The following is an 18,957-nucleotide window of genomic DNA, read 5'->3' as shown; positions in this document are numbered from 1 at the left end:
GAGCACCACAAACTGTCTGATATAACTTTAGTCATATCTTTAGGATATCTAACGTAGATAATCACCCAAAAGCTAAACTGGTTTGCTGAGGATGCAATCCTGATAAAAATTATTAGACATTGTGCGTGTGTACTTGAACTTTGCATTTATCTATGTATGTCTCCATGTGTTGTAGTTCTATCTGAACATTACAGACATAAGCAAGCTGCAATAAAACTACAAACAAGACCCTTGTTTATTTATGGCTGTAGGGTTTTGTTTTGTTGATGTGGCCACTTCTCACTTCTTCAAAGGGCTGTTTGAGAGTTGGTTTAGGCTGATTTTAGGTTTATAGGGTTTAGCTTATAGGTAAAGTATATGTTAGGGATAGGTTTATGTTAGGCTTAGTCATGTATTTGTGAAGGTTAGGGTAGTGGGAATATATTATGCAAATCAGTGCCCTCACCAAAGTATTGTACAAAGAAAAGTGTGTGTGTGTGTGTGTGTCTCAGCCAGCCCCCCCTCCCCCGCCCTCCCTCCCTCTCTTTGTCCCTCCTCTCTCTCTCCATCTCTCTCTGACTCCCCCCCTCCCTCTCTCTCCCTGTAGCCGCGCATCCTGCTCCTCAGCCCGGTCAGGATGATCCGCCGCTGCACCGTCACCACCGACGACCTGCGCCTCGCCGCCGCTCTCATTTAACCCCTCACTCGGAGCTCCGCACGCTGACCCCCTCCATGCGCTGCCCTCCTCCTGAGATGCACAATTGGGACACGATTTCCCGAAGCACATCTCCGTCGTGCGTCGCCCCTGCTCGCTGATAGAGAGCATGCCCGACACGGGGACCGCGGCGGCGGCGGCGGCGGCTGCCAGCAGCGCGGCCACCGTCGCCGGCGACGGCCCCGGGAGCAGCCGGCACCGACACCGAGCGCAGCAGGGAGACGCGGAGAGGCCGGAGCCGGGCGCCGCCGCAGCACCAGCCTCCTCCGGTGTACTGGGTGAGTGAGGTCGCCTCTTGTGCTTTGGACGATGCGGTGTTTTCAGGAAGAGACGACAGGTGAACGCGGCGCGTGCATCACACTCCGCCGTTCTTTTGTCTGCACGAGGGCGGCTCGGAGTCACCCACAGATCAAACCACAGGCCCGTAAATAACCACAAGTACTTTGTGTTGTGACTTCATTTCACTGCCGCTTCTCAGAAGAGCAGGTGATTTATTGCTCCATCAGGAGAACGTCTTGGTTCGGGCTCATCCCGGTGTCTGGGTTTGACCTTACTCTCGGTTAGCGCACATCACCCTCTGTCATCCCATTGGCAGTTGTGATCATCGCTGCTATAGTTTCCCCACAGCATCCTTATACAGGCTGCTGTGATTGGCTGTTAGTTTTTTTTTATTACCGGGGTCCCTGTGTGAGATCTGCCAGCCTCCCCCCTGGTAACCAGATGTGTAAGAACTTCATGATGTCATCCAGGGGTTTCTTAACTAGTGACTGACACAGGCTGATGTCTGCTGCAGCCTTCCTTGCCTCAGCAGCAGTGGTCATGCTATTGGAGGTGGGCAGGTGCATGTTTAGTCATTTTGATGGGGGTCAAAGCATAAAGGCCTCTGTTACACTCATGGTCAGATCCAGTGTGTGTTTGTGGTCACATTTAACTGTAGGATAACTAAAATGATACCTTTAGTACGTGGAAAAAACACCTCTGTTTACAATCCATGACACCGATAGTGGATTCAACACCGGCCATATCCTCGTTGGAAGAATTGCGTTAGGCTATTTTTGGAACAGACTACAATATTAGCCCGGGTAGAGAGCCTCAGCTGCCTGGGTTGTTTTCCTGTGTGTGGGGTGCACACTGCACAGACGGCCCCTGTGTGCTCCCTGCGTGCTCTGCTGCAGAGTGATGCAGTGGGCTGTCAGCGGCCGAGCGCTCCTGTTCCACACTTGGCCGAGGTAACCTGAGCAGGCTGCTGACGGGAAGAGCAGCCTGATGTCACCCTGTAGAGAGGGTGGCACCCAGCTCTGAGCAGTGACTGGGTTACAGGGTAGCAAAGTGAAGGTTAGGCCTCCTGGGACAAAGAGAGTGATTGGGAGTGATTGGGAAGAAGACAACAAACATCTATACTGACTTAAGACTACCGGTAGCAGACTCTAGATAAATGTGGGTTATAGTTGTCTAAAACATCCAAATCTTCTTTCTTGTTGTTGACTGAAATGTATCTGTATGATACTACAAAAATACCTGGTCAGGTACATAATCTCATTTCCTTATTGCTTGACCAGATAGATCAGATTCATCCCGAGGTCAGAAGTTTGCAAATGTAATTAAGGCAACGGTCTTGTTGGCCTGCACGTGTTTTAGACATCCTTCATTCGAGAGCTTTGTGTCCTTTGGTTTTTATAGAAATACATGTCTACATTTCTCTAAGTAGGGATTCAGTAAGTAATGCTATAAGTAATGTGTGGGTATCAGGACTGAAAATTCAGGTACTGTCTGTGGTCATAAATGCTTCTTCTGAGGATTCTGTGACGTGTAGGTTTGAGAGACTGTTTTGAAATGAATTCACACTTTGTTGTTAAACTACAAAAATAAATATGTACCCACAGTACATGAGGTGGAGCACCTATGAAAAGCACACTGGTGGATAGTATACCTACATCTTCAGTCTCACATGTTAGAATTTTATAGCCATGTTTGTAAACCTCGTTACCTCCACTAAGGAGGTTCTGTTTTCATCCCTGTCTGTTTGTTTGTTGTTTGGTTTGTTTGTTCGTCAGCAGGATGACACAAAAACTACTGAATGTATTTCCATGGAAGTTGCTTTAATGACGTGGTTTGATTTTGGGAAGAATCCATTAAATGTTGGTGCAGATCTGCACAAAGAGGTGGAGCCAGGGTTTTTATCACTTTGTGAGAAAAGCCCTTTAAACGTCGTCACCATTTTCCCAGTGAACAATTCATGGACCTTGAGGGAGAAAGAAATCAGACACGTCAAGGGGACTGATATTTGTGAGTGTGTGAAATTTGTTGCAGCTTGATTGAGTTTGAGGTGACTCATGGGCCTTGGTGGAGCTACACACTGAGCGCCTCTGCCGTTGCCACTGTAATCATTCATGTTTTGTTTGTTGAAGAATATTACGTCTGATGGTGACTATGTTTACATGGAAAGCAATAATCGGACTGTGGACCTTATTCTGACATTACTCTGATTATGATGTTTACGTGAGTTGCTAATAGAAAATCCCATTCATACTCCTGTCTACATGTCACAGAGCATAGTTCGACTCACGTCAACATTAGGTCTACTACGTCATATGTCCAATGTTTTAAAACCCCAACCTGAAATAGTTAAATGCTTTATTTCTAATTTTACAAAACCTTCAACTCATTATTTTTCCATCTTGTTTACACTCAAACTCAGGGCATGTGTCGTCAAGCAGTTAGTAACTCACATATATCACCAAATGCTATGGGATTAAGAGGTGCCTGTTTTGCCTTCATGAAACTTCTAGCCCCCTCTTGTCTTTATATTTCGTTTCATGGGTTATGAGTGAGAAGATTTGGGATTGGGGCTGTCGGTGGGATTACCATGATATCACATAACCGCCCTCACATGTGTCAGTGTCAGTCAGCTACAGCACAGCAGCAAGTCAGGGTGAGTTTTCCATGGGGCTGAGGTTTTGGTTACAGCCTTTAAGGATTTTCCTCACGAGAGGCTCGATTGTCTCCGTGCCTCCACCATATTTTCCTAATCCCTCAACAGTAGACTGGAGTGACTCTGATCCTCTCAGCCTTCTTCCTTCATAGCTCCAGCTACTCACAAAGCCGGCGTTTCAGAGATTAATTAAGCGCCCATCATTAGAGAAAGAAATGTAAAACTCTCACCAATTAGTTTGCGTTCCCTCCGAGGGCCAGTGTTGATACGATTCTGTGTTCGGGAAACCAGGTCATGTAATTTGTGTTGGCCCTATCACAGCACAGAGGTTTAGGATTGAGGACATTTGTTATAGGATATAAGGCGAGAGTCATTTTGACTTTGAGAAATATGACGATAATATGCTGCAGCCCGACATTGTGTCTCTGTGTACGTTCCTGTAAATCAAATCTGATTTCAACTTCCCCTGCTATACTTCCTCATGTATGAGTATTCATCACAACAGCTATAACAACAGCCCTTGATCGCCAATCGCAAAACGTTTCAAGATCAAAATGTACTCAGACTAATTGTAGGTTTTCCTCTGAGTAGCTGATACAGAATCGATTCCACAGTATGATATGGAACACAAGAGTCAGCAGGCTTTGCATTTAAAGTCGGGCTGGTACTGTACCTCTGTCACACAACAAAATGATTGAGTATATACGCACGTTTTTTTATATGCAGCTAAACCCACTTAAAAATGGTGATTGACTCCTTTCTTATTGCGATTAGACTGTCAGACAGTTGTTTCCCCACCTGAGTCATGTTCCTCATCACAAACACGTTGGAAACTGAGAAGTATTCTCACCTCGCTGTCTGGCCAGTTTTGCATCTTGCACGATACAAACAGTTGTAGCACGTTGTTCCCAAGATCTAAAAAACAACAAGTACGCCAAAGTTCAGCAATTTACGCGCCAATGCCCAGAAGTTCAATGCATGTCATAATGTTGCACTGCAAAAGGTGCAGCATCAGCCTCTGGACTGCCCGAATGAGGAAGAAGAAATTTGGCAGTTCACCTGGGTGCCATGTTTTAATCACTGCCGATCTGAGCCAGAGCCGATTAAAAAGTTGTCGACTGCAGAGTCATTTGACCCCAGAGTGAATTGTATCAATTCCCATTGCAGACAAGAGCCAGATGTTAGTGGGTGTTAGTGGGTGTAAGTGGTTTTTTTGACGAGGAAAAGGGCTCTTTAGTCTAAAAACCTTTTTCACCCCTGAAAGTGCAAATCTTATCTGAGACAGAGGTGAGATCTGATGGGGCCGTTTTTTATCGACGTAAACGTATAACTCCATTCTTGATGCCTGGCATTAATAGAAGCACTTTCCATTCTGCAAAATATATGAGAAACATATATTAAGCAGGGATCTGCACTCATCCACAGACTCCTGGCTGGGGCTCTGCTCCCTCGCTCTCTCTCTCTCTGTCTCTGCCTCTGAGGCAAGTTGAATACCTCAGCTTTGCTTCAGAAAGATTTAGTCAGGTTCAGTGTCACACAGGTTGCTTTAAATACAGCAGTGTAAGGCAGGGCGGTGAGGAGGGGGGGGGAAACATCCCAGTGAATCTCCTTGAAGAAGAGCTGCATGCAGTCTTCCTGAGCCATATGTTTGTGTCTCATACCCCACAGCTTCCTAAATGAAGGGGCTGATGAATATAATGCAGAATGATATAATGGCAGCAGTGTATTGTGCCTAATGACTCTCAACTTAATGCATCTCTCTGGATCTCTGCCTGTCTCGCTCTTATTCATTGCACTGATGTATTTCCTGTTCTCCTTCTCTCCTCCTCCTCCTCTAGAGTGAGTGCTGAGCTGCACATTAGCTGCATTAGCGATCGAGGAAATTCTCCATGTGGAGGTGACCTTGCTGTTAGTAACACCGGAGCTTTATTAACCTTACCTGAGCGGTCAAACATTCAAATGGCAGATCACTTCGGTGAGCCGGCTTTTGATGGGGTGGTGACATTTCATGCTAACGTAAAGCAGGTTATAAAATGAAATGAACCGCTCTTTACTGTTTCAACACCTCACATTTACAATGAGCAGCTTGCCTTAAATTTGAGATCATTACAGGGAAGCAGGTGCTGGTTAGATGGTGGTAAACACTGCAGTTAGTGCCGCAGTCGTCTCCAGGGATTTTCTGTTGATGGTGTTTGTGTGGCCGGTTCTCGTTTCATGTTATTTGCTCGTTGACACAAACTGATGTTTTTGCTGCAAGAAACACAAGGGTTGTCATCTTTTGTTTCTGCCCGGCTTAAAGATGCTTTGAACTATTATACTGATGTCAGTCTGATCTTATGAAGTGGATCTGAGTATCAGTCATTAAATGACAAGTAAATTCAATCTTCTACATTGTCTCAGTCCATGTCTCTGCTATCAGTTACAGTCTTTCAGTCACGCAGGGCTGTTGACTGCAATCGCTGGTCTTTTTTTACATCTTGATGTTTTTGCTGCTGTGCTGTGGCTCAGGAGATGCACCATGTCATTCACTTATCAGAAGGTCGGTTGTTTGATCCCCTTGGTCCTTCAGTCCAGTCCTGACCTTGGGCAAGAGAACAGAATGCATGTAAAGATTGGACCACAAGACAGTGAAGCCAAAGTATCTTGGTCACCACCTGGTGGCTGGCTGCAGTATAAGTCATAAATCCAGCCTCCACCATGTTAATGGATGGGACATAGATCAAAATAAAAAGGCAAAGTACAAGTCAAATAAATTTTTCTCAAAGATGGGTTCGGTCATTTTTGGTAGTTACACAATAATGTACTGTGGCTCCATCCCCCGAACACTACTGCGTAGAATCTGGCTCTAAATGCGCAAGATGGCAGCGCTCGTATCCAGGATATTTAATCTTCATTTCTGGATAGTGGAAGCAAGTGGAGACACGTCGTCCATCTTTATATAGGGTCTATGGGTAGGAACCCAAAAATTGCCCCTGACAGCTGAACCTGCAATGTGTGAATGGTGTGTGAAAGCAGAAGTGCTGTGTGAATGGGATGAGACAAGGTCCCAAGTGTTTTGTGACGTTTGCAGATATTACATTTGAGAAACAGAAAGTCTAATATCAGTAGTTCTGAAAAACAAAGTATCTAAAAGATTGGATCAGAGTTGCCATCATGTTTTTAATCAGTAGAGTCAAGGACTTATTTCTTGGATCAAGTTAATCCAAAAACAAACAGAGAGCCGCACACTATGTTGACTTTATATCCGTTTAGTGACGGATGAGTGTGGCTGCTCCCTCTATCCAACAGCTGTGTCTTTTTATTACCTGATTCTTGCTGGCTTAATTTTTTTTCCACATGCAGAGATGAACCCATACATGTACCACCTGTGCTATCAGACACCTTCAGGGGATTATACCCCCCTCGTAATTATGCAGCTTTTTAGATACATATCCACGTATCGTTAGATGTGGGATGCGTTAGGGGGATACGAACATTCCCTGAGTTGTGATAAACCATCTGTTTTCCATGTGGTGATTCACTCGCCCTAGATTCTCAAGTTTTTTAATGGTTTAATCTGATCAACGATAAGGCCTCTTTGCCTCCAGTCAACCATCTTCTAAATCCCCATTTGTGCCCTCTGGAAGTTTACACGTTCCCATTTATAGCCATGATGATTATCAAACTGTAAGCAGAAAACGATAATGCCCCCTCTGGAGCTTAATGCATTCCAAGCACAGAGAGCGCTGCTGGTGTTGGCCGTCTCCTGCCTTGTGTGGAAGCAGTGGCATGTCACAGAGACCGTATCAGTGAGTCTAGGATCCATTCGCTGCGATCAAAGCGGAGTCAATATCCACCCTCGTCCAATGTGGACCCTGATATTCCTTCCGTGAAGGAAAAAGTAGGATTGAAGTGCATTTGGTCACCGTGTCCTTCATGCTCTCCGACTGTACTGACGAGGCCTGGATTCCATTTCTTTAGTCGCTAAACTAAGCCAGGAGGAATACAATGACCATGGCAAAGTACGCTGTTTTTAGCCCCAGTCGTAGGGAATTGCTCCACATTAGCCACTGTGCAGCCTCTAGAGAAGGCTAAAGGCCTATGAAAGTGGAGCGTACAACACATGGGGGAGAAAAGCTCGTTCCCCTGCAGCTAATATCCAGACGTATTATCCATGTCGGTGTTAGAACGGAGCCAGTCAATGATAAGCAAGGGGGTTTTAAACCACCATCTTAAAGATGCTTTCAGGCATGCAGTGAACCCAATACATTTTCCTGAAATTTTCCAGAGGGGCTGTATGTGAGGATGCAAATGTCCGAGTCAGTTGCTCCGTTTTCTGGAACCTCTCCCTTCAGCCCCCTAATAAAATGTCCCCATTAAAAAAAATCTCAGGGAGCAAAGAGCTTTTTGCGATAAGGGCCAATGCCGGTGTCGATGTGCTGTAGACTAAAGTGCAAAAGATGTCCACAGCGGAATTCATCATTATCGACCTCCTGCTTGCTGTACCCGGAACCACACTTCACCTTAATGTTCCTGACAACTTAAGGTTTTGATGAACTCGTTTGACTTGGACAATCTCCTGCTGTGTTCTTAATGTGTGAAAGGCAAACACTTTTCTGGACACTTTGCAGGTTTCATGTCTGAAAAGGCTTTAGACTTGTTCCGCAGGTAGAGTTCAACCAGTCCTCGTCATCTTCCCCTCATTACCCTCTGCAGCTGGCTCAATGTCAAAGTTAAACCTTAGCAGTAAGCAGCATAATCTGTTTGTTCAAAGTAATGCGCACTCAAAAAAACGCTGCAGTCAACTCAGACTTTCTCTGGCGATGACTTTATACCTCAGCTCTTCTATTGCTTTTCTCTTTTAGTTGATTTCCAGCCTCTTTGTCCTCCTCTGTGTGCTGTTTGGTAAAAGTGTAGGTCCGGACGGGAGCTTAACGAGGAGCAGGATCAGTGTTCGTCAGCCTCCGCTCTTTATCGCTGAAGCGCTGTTTCTCTGGAGAGGAAGTTTGAAGAAGTTTCTCCCCTGACATTTCATCTCAGTTCATCTATTGAATAGTATATTTCCCCTTTTCAAGCCGTCTTTTATTTACAAGAATCATACAAAGGGAGAAAAACAATGGCCACAAGCAACTTCTGTTAAGGCACTGCATCTGTATAGGTCTTTGTTGGTCTTTCTACAATGTCAGTGCCATTACCCTTCACTAAAAATCTATGGTGCCAACACCAACCTACCATAGCACTAAAGTATATAGTTTGGAAGAATCAGTTCTGCGTAAACTCTCACTACTGTCGACACTATGTTGTTAATGAACTGTTATACTCATGCAAACCTATATGTGCATTATAACTGTATATACAGATCTTGCGATTGAATTTATTGCTTTTCTGAGAGCAACACCACTACTAACTGCTTTTATTTAGTTCGACATTGCTCCAACTTTTATATTATTAAAGCAAACATACTTTAAGAAATACAAAATGAAGACATGTTATGAGCAAAATGTTCAAACCCAATCTGCATGTTTTTATGGTTACAGTGGAAACATTCTCATTTTTGTCAAACATAATTTTATATACATTTCACCTAAAACCAGCTTGAAAAATGTTGAAATGTTCACTAGAATTTATAAATAATTTCTGTGTGTTTAAACAAAACTTGATAAACTCATGTTGTGTTTAAACAACATGAGTTTATACTGACACATCCACTGATGAGGCTGATTACTTTGTTTGTCGGAATTATTATGCAAAAAATGCTGAACTGCTTTGCACCAACTTTGCTGAAGGAATGGGGCATAAAAAGAATCATTAAATTGTTTTATTTCCTCTACTGAGTGTCGTTAGTGTACAGAGGTAGTTTTCACAGTTTTTTTTGTGCTTATCTTTGTTCCTTGTCTGAAAAGACTCGTCAGATTCTGGCTCCTGCCTTTAATAGTGATTTGAATGTGGTGAAAGACTCGCTAGCTGAGGGGGAACATTCTGTTCCAGCTCATATATTTGCACATCGCCAATGTTGACTGATGAAAACCTACAGCGGTACAGCTCAGGCTTTTATTGCGGTGCCCCCTCATATATTTCCTCTGCCTTTAACCCCCTGTTTCTTCTCCCCAGTCCACACCATCCCATGCAAAACAACATATACTAATACACACATTATGTATCATCAGCATCATCATTTGTTTGTTGGTGACACGTCTTGAAATCTTGTCTGGTGTTCTGCAGCTTTTACGGTAAAATGCAGTGAGAGGGTTGTGATGTTTCTGATGATGCCTGATGAAATTGGCTTTGAAGGAAAGTCAACTGCTCCGCCACTGCTCCAACACCCATGTTTGCCTTTTGACGGAGAGATGTCACCACCAGTATTTCTCTTTCCTCCTGATCAGTGTTTATTGAAGCAAGAGTCAACAGCCCGTTCTTGTGTGACAGACTTTGAGTGTCTCCATTCAACCAGAGAAGAGTTATTCGTTTGTCTTTTTTTAAACTGACGAGGCTTATAAGTGTAAAATCTGTTGCTCCAGTTGGGTTGAATTGGCTCAATTCTGCAACACTTTCAAATTAATCAGTCCCTTTATAGTTTCAAATAAATCACAAAATGGTTAATTTACACAGCTCCCACTACTCATGCATGAAAATGCATTCGTTCTTATTTTCGTTCTGTAACCCTTTTACTGACCGTCCGCACATTCTGCAGAAGAATATCCAGAGCAAAGTAAGTCAGGATGAAATGCTGCGTTTATCAGGCTTCTTTTTTGAAAGGCACCAAAAAATCAAAGTCATTAATTTACGTCTTCCTCTGCTTGTCATTGAGCGGGGAAGGAAATGGGAGGAACGGTTTAGTAATGTGGGATAATCACTGGTTCCTCCGAGCATTGATCTGACTCGGAGCTTCCCTCCCATCCTTCCTGTGGAGGGTTAGAATATCATTGTGCAGATCAGTTAGTCCATAGCCATCAGACTCAATGACTCACTGCTACAGTATCCCTTCTTTAAAACTCTTCTCTTATCATTTCTTTCTCAATGGCTGCTGTATCCAGTTTAATTTCAGATGTGAATAGAAATACCAAGTTGCCTGACAGTTATTGGAACGCCCACTAGCATCTGTAAAGCTCACCATAGGAAATGGGTTTACAGTGGTTATCATCTAATCCTCCGTATTTAGACCCGGTCTCTGTGTGTATGTATGAACAAAATAACTCAATAACAACCAAACTTGTCGGGAATATTACTTGGGAGGGTTTCTCCGGATGAACTTTTGGAGCCATTGTTTTTTCTGGGAATGACACACGGTACGTTCTTTTAGATGTCTGCCCATGAGTGGACACAGCAAAAGTGGTATCCACCAAGTTTTCACCAAGATTGCCTGTTTACTGAGGATGGTGAAAACTTAATGGATGTTTTAAAGGGCCGAAGGATTTCTCCCAGTGCTGGTGTGTTGTTGAGTGAGATCAAAAGAGAAAGAGAGAGATCTTTGAAATTGTGTAAAATATGTTTGCATCATTATGAAACTGTGGCAGGAGAAGTTAAGTATTTAATATATATAAATGTAAAGTATAGAGATCATGTGCAGGGGATGTTTCCCCCTCCATGATTTTCATTATCCAAAGTATTTAGCCAAGTTCAAGCAAAGCTATTGAACATGTTACCTTTTTAGGAATGGTTTGGCTCTGCAGTGATCTTAAGCATTCTTCATACAACACAGAAATTACCACTCGTGAATGCTCACATCGTTGTTGGGTGTAATTCATGTCCCATTGTGCTGCATGTTCATCAGAAAACCATCCTTCCACTTGGGCAGTTGCCGGACGCTCAACAAGGAGGTCTGTTTGCTCCACAATGCTGCCATTCACTCCACTATATTCATCATCACCAATGGCTTATTCATAATTCGTAAAAAAAAAAAACCTGCCCTCCCAGTCCCACACAACAATGCTCAATTCAGCCAGTTGGATAACCAGTCTGTGGTAGCTGTCTGGAGGAGTAGTCTGCATCGACCGAGCTTGAAAGGATTCAACGCTGGCTTCCGTTCATGATTATTACCTGACTGAATAGAGCTCGGCATCACTTTCCTCATTTAACCCCGGCTTTCTCGCAGATATGACGGCTCAATCCCTGCTACTTGGCTTCTGCACTGACGTAGCTCACACAAATAAACCCGCTTACCAAGAATGTAGCACCCATTACCCGACTTGGCAGAAAGAAAGCTAGAGTGGGAGATGAGGGAGGCAGATTTTGTGAGCTAAGTGGGGAGCGCAGACAATGAGTGATGTAAAGGAGAGAAAGCAGACAGGAAAAGTGATACTTTAACTATTCTGCTGTGAGAGCACTGTGCTGGATTTCTTTCTACATGGTCTTGCCTCGACCTCTTGGCTCTCAGCCATGGGTGGCTCCGGTGTCATATGCAATCTTTGTTATTCTTCAAGCCAAGGACGAGTCCCTGTTATCCTCCCTGTGCCTGTTAATGAGGAAACCAGAGTTCTGACATTCACCAGCATTGACATCTTCGTCCCATTTTGTCACAAAGGCAGAACAGGAGCCTCTTATCTCCCTCCTGCGGAAAAAACGTCCTAATCTCATGTGCAGGTTTTCTAATCATGAAGCAGGTGTCTCTGGGGATGTTTAAAGCCGGACTGTACTCGCAGAATGGCTGTAGGTATAGAAATGTCTGTCTGTCCATCACTTTCATCCAGACTGAATTATCTCCACAACCTCTTAATGGATTTTATTACTGTTCATGATCCCCAGAGGATGAAGCCTGCTTAATTGGGGATCAAGGGACTTTTTCTTTTGTCCTTTTCATCGCCACCTTGAGTTGCTTTTTTGGTTTTTGGTGAACTGTCTCTCAACAACTATTTGTACGGACGTTTGGTGAAGTCATGCATGTTCCCTTATGGAGGAACATAAATAACTTTGGTTTTCATACAGATTTTGTAGTTTATTTTAATCTTTTAACACTAAAAGATGATGCACATGATTAACATTAACCTCACTGAAGCATTCTTCTTGTTTCTCTTTCATTTACTGTTCTACATGAAAGAAACAGTTTAGTTTTAGTTACTTTTAGGGGACTTACTGAAGCTTTCCTGTGTCTTGAGGCTGATGTCATGCAAAGTGTGTCTCAGTTGCATTTATGCATTTTTGTAAAAATAAAGAATTGTAGAAGCAGTACTGATCGCAGGTTGATTGTAATACAACTACCGGAAACCAGCTTTGATGACTTGCTTTTCCAAAGTGCATATCACAGGTAATTTGGGATTTTCTCACACTCATTAACTGACCATTAACCGCACTGCATTAACACACCTGCAGTGCTGCTGTGAACAGAGCAAAAGGTTTACACAAAAACTATTGGACTCCAGTAAATGTAAAAGTAAAGAGCAAATAGTCACCAGACTTTGGAATGAACAAAAACAGATTAATAAAACTCCTCCGGCTAATGCAATATATAAAAAAGTGTTTAAATGCATGGAAAATAATAACCAGACGTTCACAGCATATAGCATCTGGTGCGCAGTCTGTTAACTGTGAAATATATATGTATATGTGTGTGTATATATGTGTGTATGTACTGTATGTGTGTGTATAAACATTTGACTGAAAATGATTCATTATGAAAACACCTACAGCAAATATTGAACCTTGCTGTCTGGAGCTTGTGTATGAAAGGAATTAGTAGGATCTTTGTGTATCTTCAGTTCTCTCAGTGGCAGTATTTACAACTGAAGCACCAGCGCCGTGTTGACCTCGGTTTATTTGTATTACTCTTTAGCACCCCCTCCCCCCCCCCTTCTTTCCCTAGTTTGAAGACGTCACCTATAGAAGCTGCATGTGCACAAAGATGTCAAATACCTCTTGAGCCACTTGAGACAGTCTGAGCGAGAGAGAGAGAGAGAGAGAGAGAGAGCAGAGCATAAGAGAGAAATGGATACAAAAAAAATAAAGCACAGCGAGAAGGAATGACAGAAACGATTCTGACCGGGGGGGCTGAAAGAGAGGATTTGGCTGAGAGAAGGAGGCAGTAATGGTAGTAGCAAAAATATATAAAGAGAGAGGGGGATGGAGAAAGAGAGGCTTAGGGCTCTGTGGTGGGGAAGAGAGGAGCAGGTGGAGGTGAAAGAAAAGCAAAGAGAGACAGGAGCAGTGCTTTGCTGCAGTGGGAAGAGGAGCTTTCCTATCGTCTACAACACATCTGTGTGTGCAGCTGCCAGTGGGAAAGAAAGATGCAATGAGGAATTGGAAGTGTTTGTTGATTTGGAGCCTTGTGTGTACGGCACCTTGCCTCGGGAGGACAAGCGCGAGGAGGACGTTGCGATTAACGTGCAGCCCTAGTTATGTATGCATTGAATTGTTGCCCATGTTGTTTCTGGTTGTGTGTGTGTGTGTGTCTGTGTGTGTGTGTGTGTGTTTCAATGTGAGCCTGTATGTGAATCTCTGCCATGTGTGTTTTCTGAAGACACACGTGAAGTTGGGAGCAGGTTTGTGTGACTGGGAGAGTGCAGTGATATTCAAAATCGACAATGGATGGAGATTATTCTAATTAAGGAAATATTACTGATGTAATCGTTCCAACAGGGTCAATTTGTTTCATTCGCACAGTCAGTAGACGTGACAACGGAAATCTTTTCTTAGGGTTTGTGATCAAAAACCTTGTCTCTGTTGGATCCGTCTCTCTCTCTCTCTGTGTTACAGTATGGCTGCGTGTTTGTGTCTGTCTACCTCTCTCTGCTCTGCTGAATAAATAAAAAGTCAAACTTCAATATGACTCGGGGCTGTGAAGATAATAATCTAGTCTCCAGCCTCTGAGGAAATACATGCTGCTGCCGGGCAAAGGCGTCTTTTTGTAGAGGTGCATTTTGAAAGTACAAATCCTCAGCATATCTGCACTGCAGGCCTCACAAAGTCAAAGAGGGAAATATGGTGCCCCCCCAAATGATGTCACCTGTGTGTGTTGACATTAATATAATCATAGAGCATTTGTGCTAATTCAGCAGACATATTATCTCGTGATTGGATAATTGGTGAAACAAACGGAGGAACCTCATCAAGCCCGGTTTATATCCAAGGCTTCTCCCATGTGTAATATTTCCGAAAATCACTTAAAATCTGATGTCTTACTGTTATTATGATATTAATGGGCACTATTGTAATTATCTAAGTGTGTAGTCTAAAACATAGCAAGTGCCTCGAGGGTGTGTGAAATCCACTTTGCTAGTTAAACAGTATTAAAAAGGTTGCTGCATCAGGAGCATGGTCGTACCGAGTCTCTTAATTAATCATGGGTGTGCAATAAACGCACATGTACATAAATCATAATGTCATATCACACTCCCTTTAAACGCCAAGTGTGCTGGCAGCTTGACTATTTGCTATTAGAGGTTGTTTCTCTGCAGAGGGAACAGATCTGCTCTAGTGTGACCGAGACCATCTGTGTGTGTGTGTGTGGGTGTGGGTGTGTGCATAGTAGCTATTATCTTGATAATCTTAAAATACCAGTGAAATACTGCACCACCATCTGTACTCCAGGTTGTTATTGGTCGGCAGAGCAATAAGTTGCTGCTGCCTCAAGTGAGCAAAGGACGACATGTGCCTGACTCCTCATTTTAGGACCATGGGCGCTTGCATAGATACAAGTGTATTTGCTATTTAAAGATATTTCTTTTAATTGCATAATATCTGCTTTACCCATGGCTTTGTCAGTCTCTGACTTCTGGGACAACGACAAAGAAAAACACACTTCTCGCCAATTAGTTTTAGTTTTAGTTTAGATTTTTTTCCTTCCACTGGTTGTATTGGTCGCTTGTAATTGTTCAAGATTATTCATTGCAGTTTATTTCTCTCCCATAGGTCCGTTGTTATTGTTATGATTGAGTGACCACTAGTGGCTGAAGCTATATATTGTTAGTGTTAAACGATGTGTGTGACGAACAGGAAATGAAGACACTTGCATTGCGCTTGGCGTTGCTTTGCCTGCTGTGTTGTACAAGGTCTTACCTGGAAATTAAATCCCCTAGTCAATAGAAAGTGATGTGTTCTATAGCTACTGAAGCAGCAACAGCAGCTTGTTTGGAAATAATAAGATGAAATGTTCAGCCGGAGTCCCTGAGCGGCTCCCGAGCAAAAACCTAAAGCAATTACTCCCCATCATCAAAATGAATGCCTGGGAAAAAAAAGAATAATTAAATGATCACTTCAACTGACACATTTTTTTTTTTCTCTTACACAAAATACTGCAGAGCTCACTTGTGTTTCTGGGACGTTTATGCAGGAACATTTGGTCGAAAACTTTAAACCACTTCTACCTGACTGAGTTAAATCATCAATTGACCCAAAGCGGCTGCAGCCAAGCATAAAGAGCAGCCTGTTATCAAACCCAGTCACACTGCCAGCAAAGGCATCATCAAGTCTGTGACCTTCTTCATTTCCGTGTTTGCCTGAGTTTCATAATCACTTGCACCCAATTAATCTCACACGGTCTATCTCAGGCTCACACTCATGCACACAGACAAATACCTGCATGGTAACGCACGGAGTAAATACCCCACGGAAACGCTGAAGAGGGCTACTCGGATCAGAGAAAGACGCCCCCGATTGTTACGACTGCCTGGCTGCTGTCTGATAAGCTGTAGCCCTCCAACACGTCGCTGTGAAGGCCGTGGGTCGTACAGGCTGTGTCTGCATCACAGTGGCCAACCTCGTCTACATTGACCTGGTTTCTGTTACGGGGCCAAAAGGAGCTTTTCAAACTCGTTTTTACTCGCGTAAACAACATTTGGGATCACGTGTAGTACTTCCTCTGCAAAGTGCCTTGAAATAATGCCTGTCCTGATTTGGTGCTATACAAATAAACTCATACATTCTATACAGAGATTTAATTGTCATTTAAAAGACACATGCAACATGGAATTTTTAAACTCTTTAAACTGTAAATTAGATCTTTTGAAGACAATAAAAGGTGTTTGCACTGTAAAATCCATCTTACGCTATGTGCAAATTATTTGTGACGCTCACTCTTTTCAGAATGAACACTAATGAGGTGAAATTAGGTGAAAGCCGTCAATACAAATTGAGTACCCTTGCTAAATCAATGGGGGGTGGAAATAATGAGACAAATGGGTTAAAAAAGGATTTTATATAATGGACTGGAAACTAACAAGACGTGTTTTCACTGAACTGCGCATAGAAAAACAACTGTTGTCGCTATTTCTATAAAAACAATGGATCGCATGACTGCTTGTGTGTGAAAACAGAATTATCACCTGACAGTTATACAGCTGAGAGGTGGTTTGTTCGTGCATTGCAGAGAAACACTCTCAAGTCGTTTTCAGACGTGAACTCCAGAGAATTGTGTGCGGCATTTTCCAGAGATTGTCTTTAACAAATGAGGAACGCAGCAGGAGATCCTCCAGGTCAGACGTGTTTACAACAGGACATTGTCTGGCATCTGCAGATAACTCGCAGGAGGCAGGACGATGACGTATAAATTCAGCAGCAGAAATCACTTGCTTGTTTGCAGCACATCAGCCATTCGGCAAAAGCTCGTTGTCTTTCCAAGTTGACATCTTTGTGGCATCTTCCCACGTGTATGGCTCCTCTTCTTCATCCTGACATATTTGTATTATTTTGGTTTTTTAGTTTTTTCAGTTTTGCGTCTGTTGTGTGTTAGAAACATCAACAAGCCCAGTCCTCTCACATGGACCTAATCTTCTGACATTTTATGGGGGGGCTGGCAGGAAAAGATCCAAAAGATGTCCGGAGCAACTGACTGATATTTGAGTTCAGTGTGTGTCTGAAAAATACTATACACACAGAGTCACACAAACCTGATAGACAGGCCTGTGCCTGTGCAGTGAAACCTTGAAGGGTGATGTAGGAATTGCTGTTCATGTTAAACAACAGAACAAATGTATTCGCACTTAGAAGTAAGTGTTAAAACCAGTCTGCTAACTGTGAGAGAGAGAGAGAGAGAGAGAGACAAAGAGAGAGAGTGTGTGTGTGTGGTGTGTGTGTGTGTGTGTGTGTGTGTGTGTGTGTGTGTGTGTGTGTGTGTGTGTGTGTGTGTGTGTGTGTGTGTGTGTGTGTGTGTGTGTGTGTGTGTGTGTGTGTGTGTGTGTGTGTGTGTGTGTGTGTGTGTGTGTTGCCCTCAGCAAATAATACAGGACTCATTAGAATTGCTGTCATGTCGCAGCACTGCCTGCAGCATTTCATTCTGAGCACAGCGAGGCGTCCAGTCTGGTTTCAGGATCCAGAAGAACCACATGAAGTTAGAAAAAAAATAAAAACTACCTAGCTCTGTTTAGTGTTGGACCTGCTGCGATGCTTGAAGATGTTCTTCGAAGGGGACGAGCCGTGTGGAACCAGATAAAGTTGTCACAACCTGTTTGTAAGTACTGAAGAGAAATCCTTTTAAATAGTAATGAGACCTCCGAGTCAAGTTCTGTTCGCTCCTCCGACAGGTTTTGATCTTATAAAATATCATCTTCAGCGAAATAAGTCGATGGTTGAATTTTATGAAAAAGCCGACAAGTCGGAGTAGATTCAGAATACTGGGTATTTATTTTATTTCGTTGCCAGATGGTTCTACTTTTTACAAAATAGAGCGGAAGGAAATATGAGGAAATAAAAACTGCGATAAATTAAGATGAAGCGGAACCTGAAATTGCCCCTGATAGCTTCTCCTACCGAGTGTGAATGATGCGTGATAGAAAAGCACGGTATATGGTGACATTGTATGAATGTGTGTGTGTGTGGGTGAATACATATTGTGCGTCCAGAGGAACATGACTTGTGCAACAAAAAGATACTGTACAAATCTATAGGAATATGTTTTATTAGTTATTTGTGTTAAACCATAATTTGTCAGGATCGTGCATGTCCTGCAAACATGGAGCCACATTAAGAGCAAACAGAATTGTATCTCTGGCCAACTGATGAATGAATTCAATATTCTCTCTCCTTTTAGTTGTTTTGGTCTCGACCATCAATCCATTATTTATACCACTTATGCTTTTAAGCTGACATCAGGCGAGAGGCAGCGTAAACCCTGGCCAGGTCACCAGGATATCACAGGATATGACACACACATTTACACCTACGGCCAATTAGAATCTACAATTAACCACAACCTGCATGTTTTTGGATTGTCGGAGGAAGTTGGAGAACCCGGAGAGAACCCATGCAAACACGGGGAACACAGGAACAACTCCAATAAGACCCCAGGCCAAACTGGGATTTGAACCAAGAAGTCAGGCAACAGAGCTACCCACTGCACCACCATGCGGCCCTGGTGTCGAGCAACTCCTGAATAAAATATCAGGCTCATGCTTAATCAGCTAAATGCATCACTGGGTTCAGACAC

At 43.2% G+C, this 18,957-nt stretch overlaps 1 protein-coding gene across 5 annotated transcripts in view; it reads left to right on the top strand.

The window, feature by feature from the left end:
• The first annotated feature begins 570 nt into the window (after window positions 1–570).
• Window positions 571–18,957, top strand: part of ano8b (anoctamin 8b) — a 38,664-nt gene continuing 20,277 nt past the window's right edge. For 3 of the 5 annotated variants that reach the window (XM_034583168.1, XM_034583166.1, XM_034583165.1), the window contains exon 1: window positions 571–972. In XM_034583168.1, the coding sequence (XP_034439059.1) occupies window positions 804–972 (169 nt within the window). In that variant the 5' untranslated portion in view covers window positions 571–803. The remainder of the gene's footprint in view (window positions 973–18,957) is intronic. The other 2 variants (XM_034583167.1, XM_034583169.1) reach the window with 2 other exon arrangements.

This window comes from Hippoglossus hippoglossus, chromosome 4, assembly GCF_009819705.1.
Source record: "Hippoglossus hippoglossus isolate fHipHip1 chromosome 4, fHipHip1.pri, whole genome shotgun sequence".
NCBI classification, from domain to species: Eukaryota; Metazoa; Chordata; class Actinopteri; order Pleuronectiformes; family Pleuronectidae; genus Hippoglossus; species Hippoglossus hippoglossus.
The sequence above is the reverse complement of the archived record's forward strand: the minus strand, read 5'-3'. Positions and strand labels throughout refer to the sequence as shown.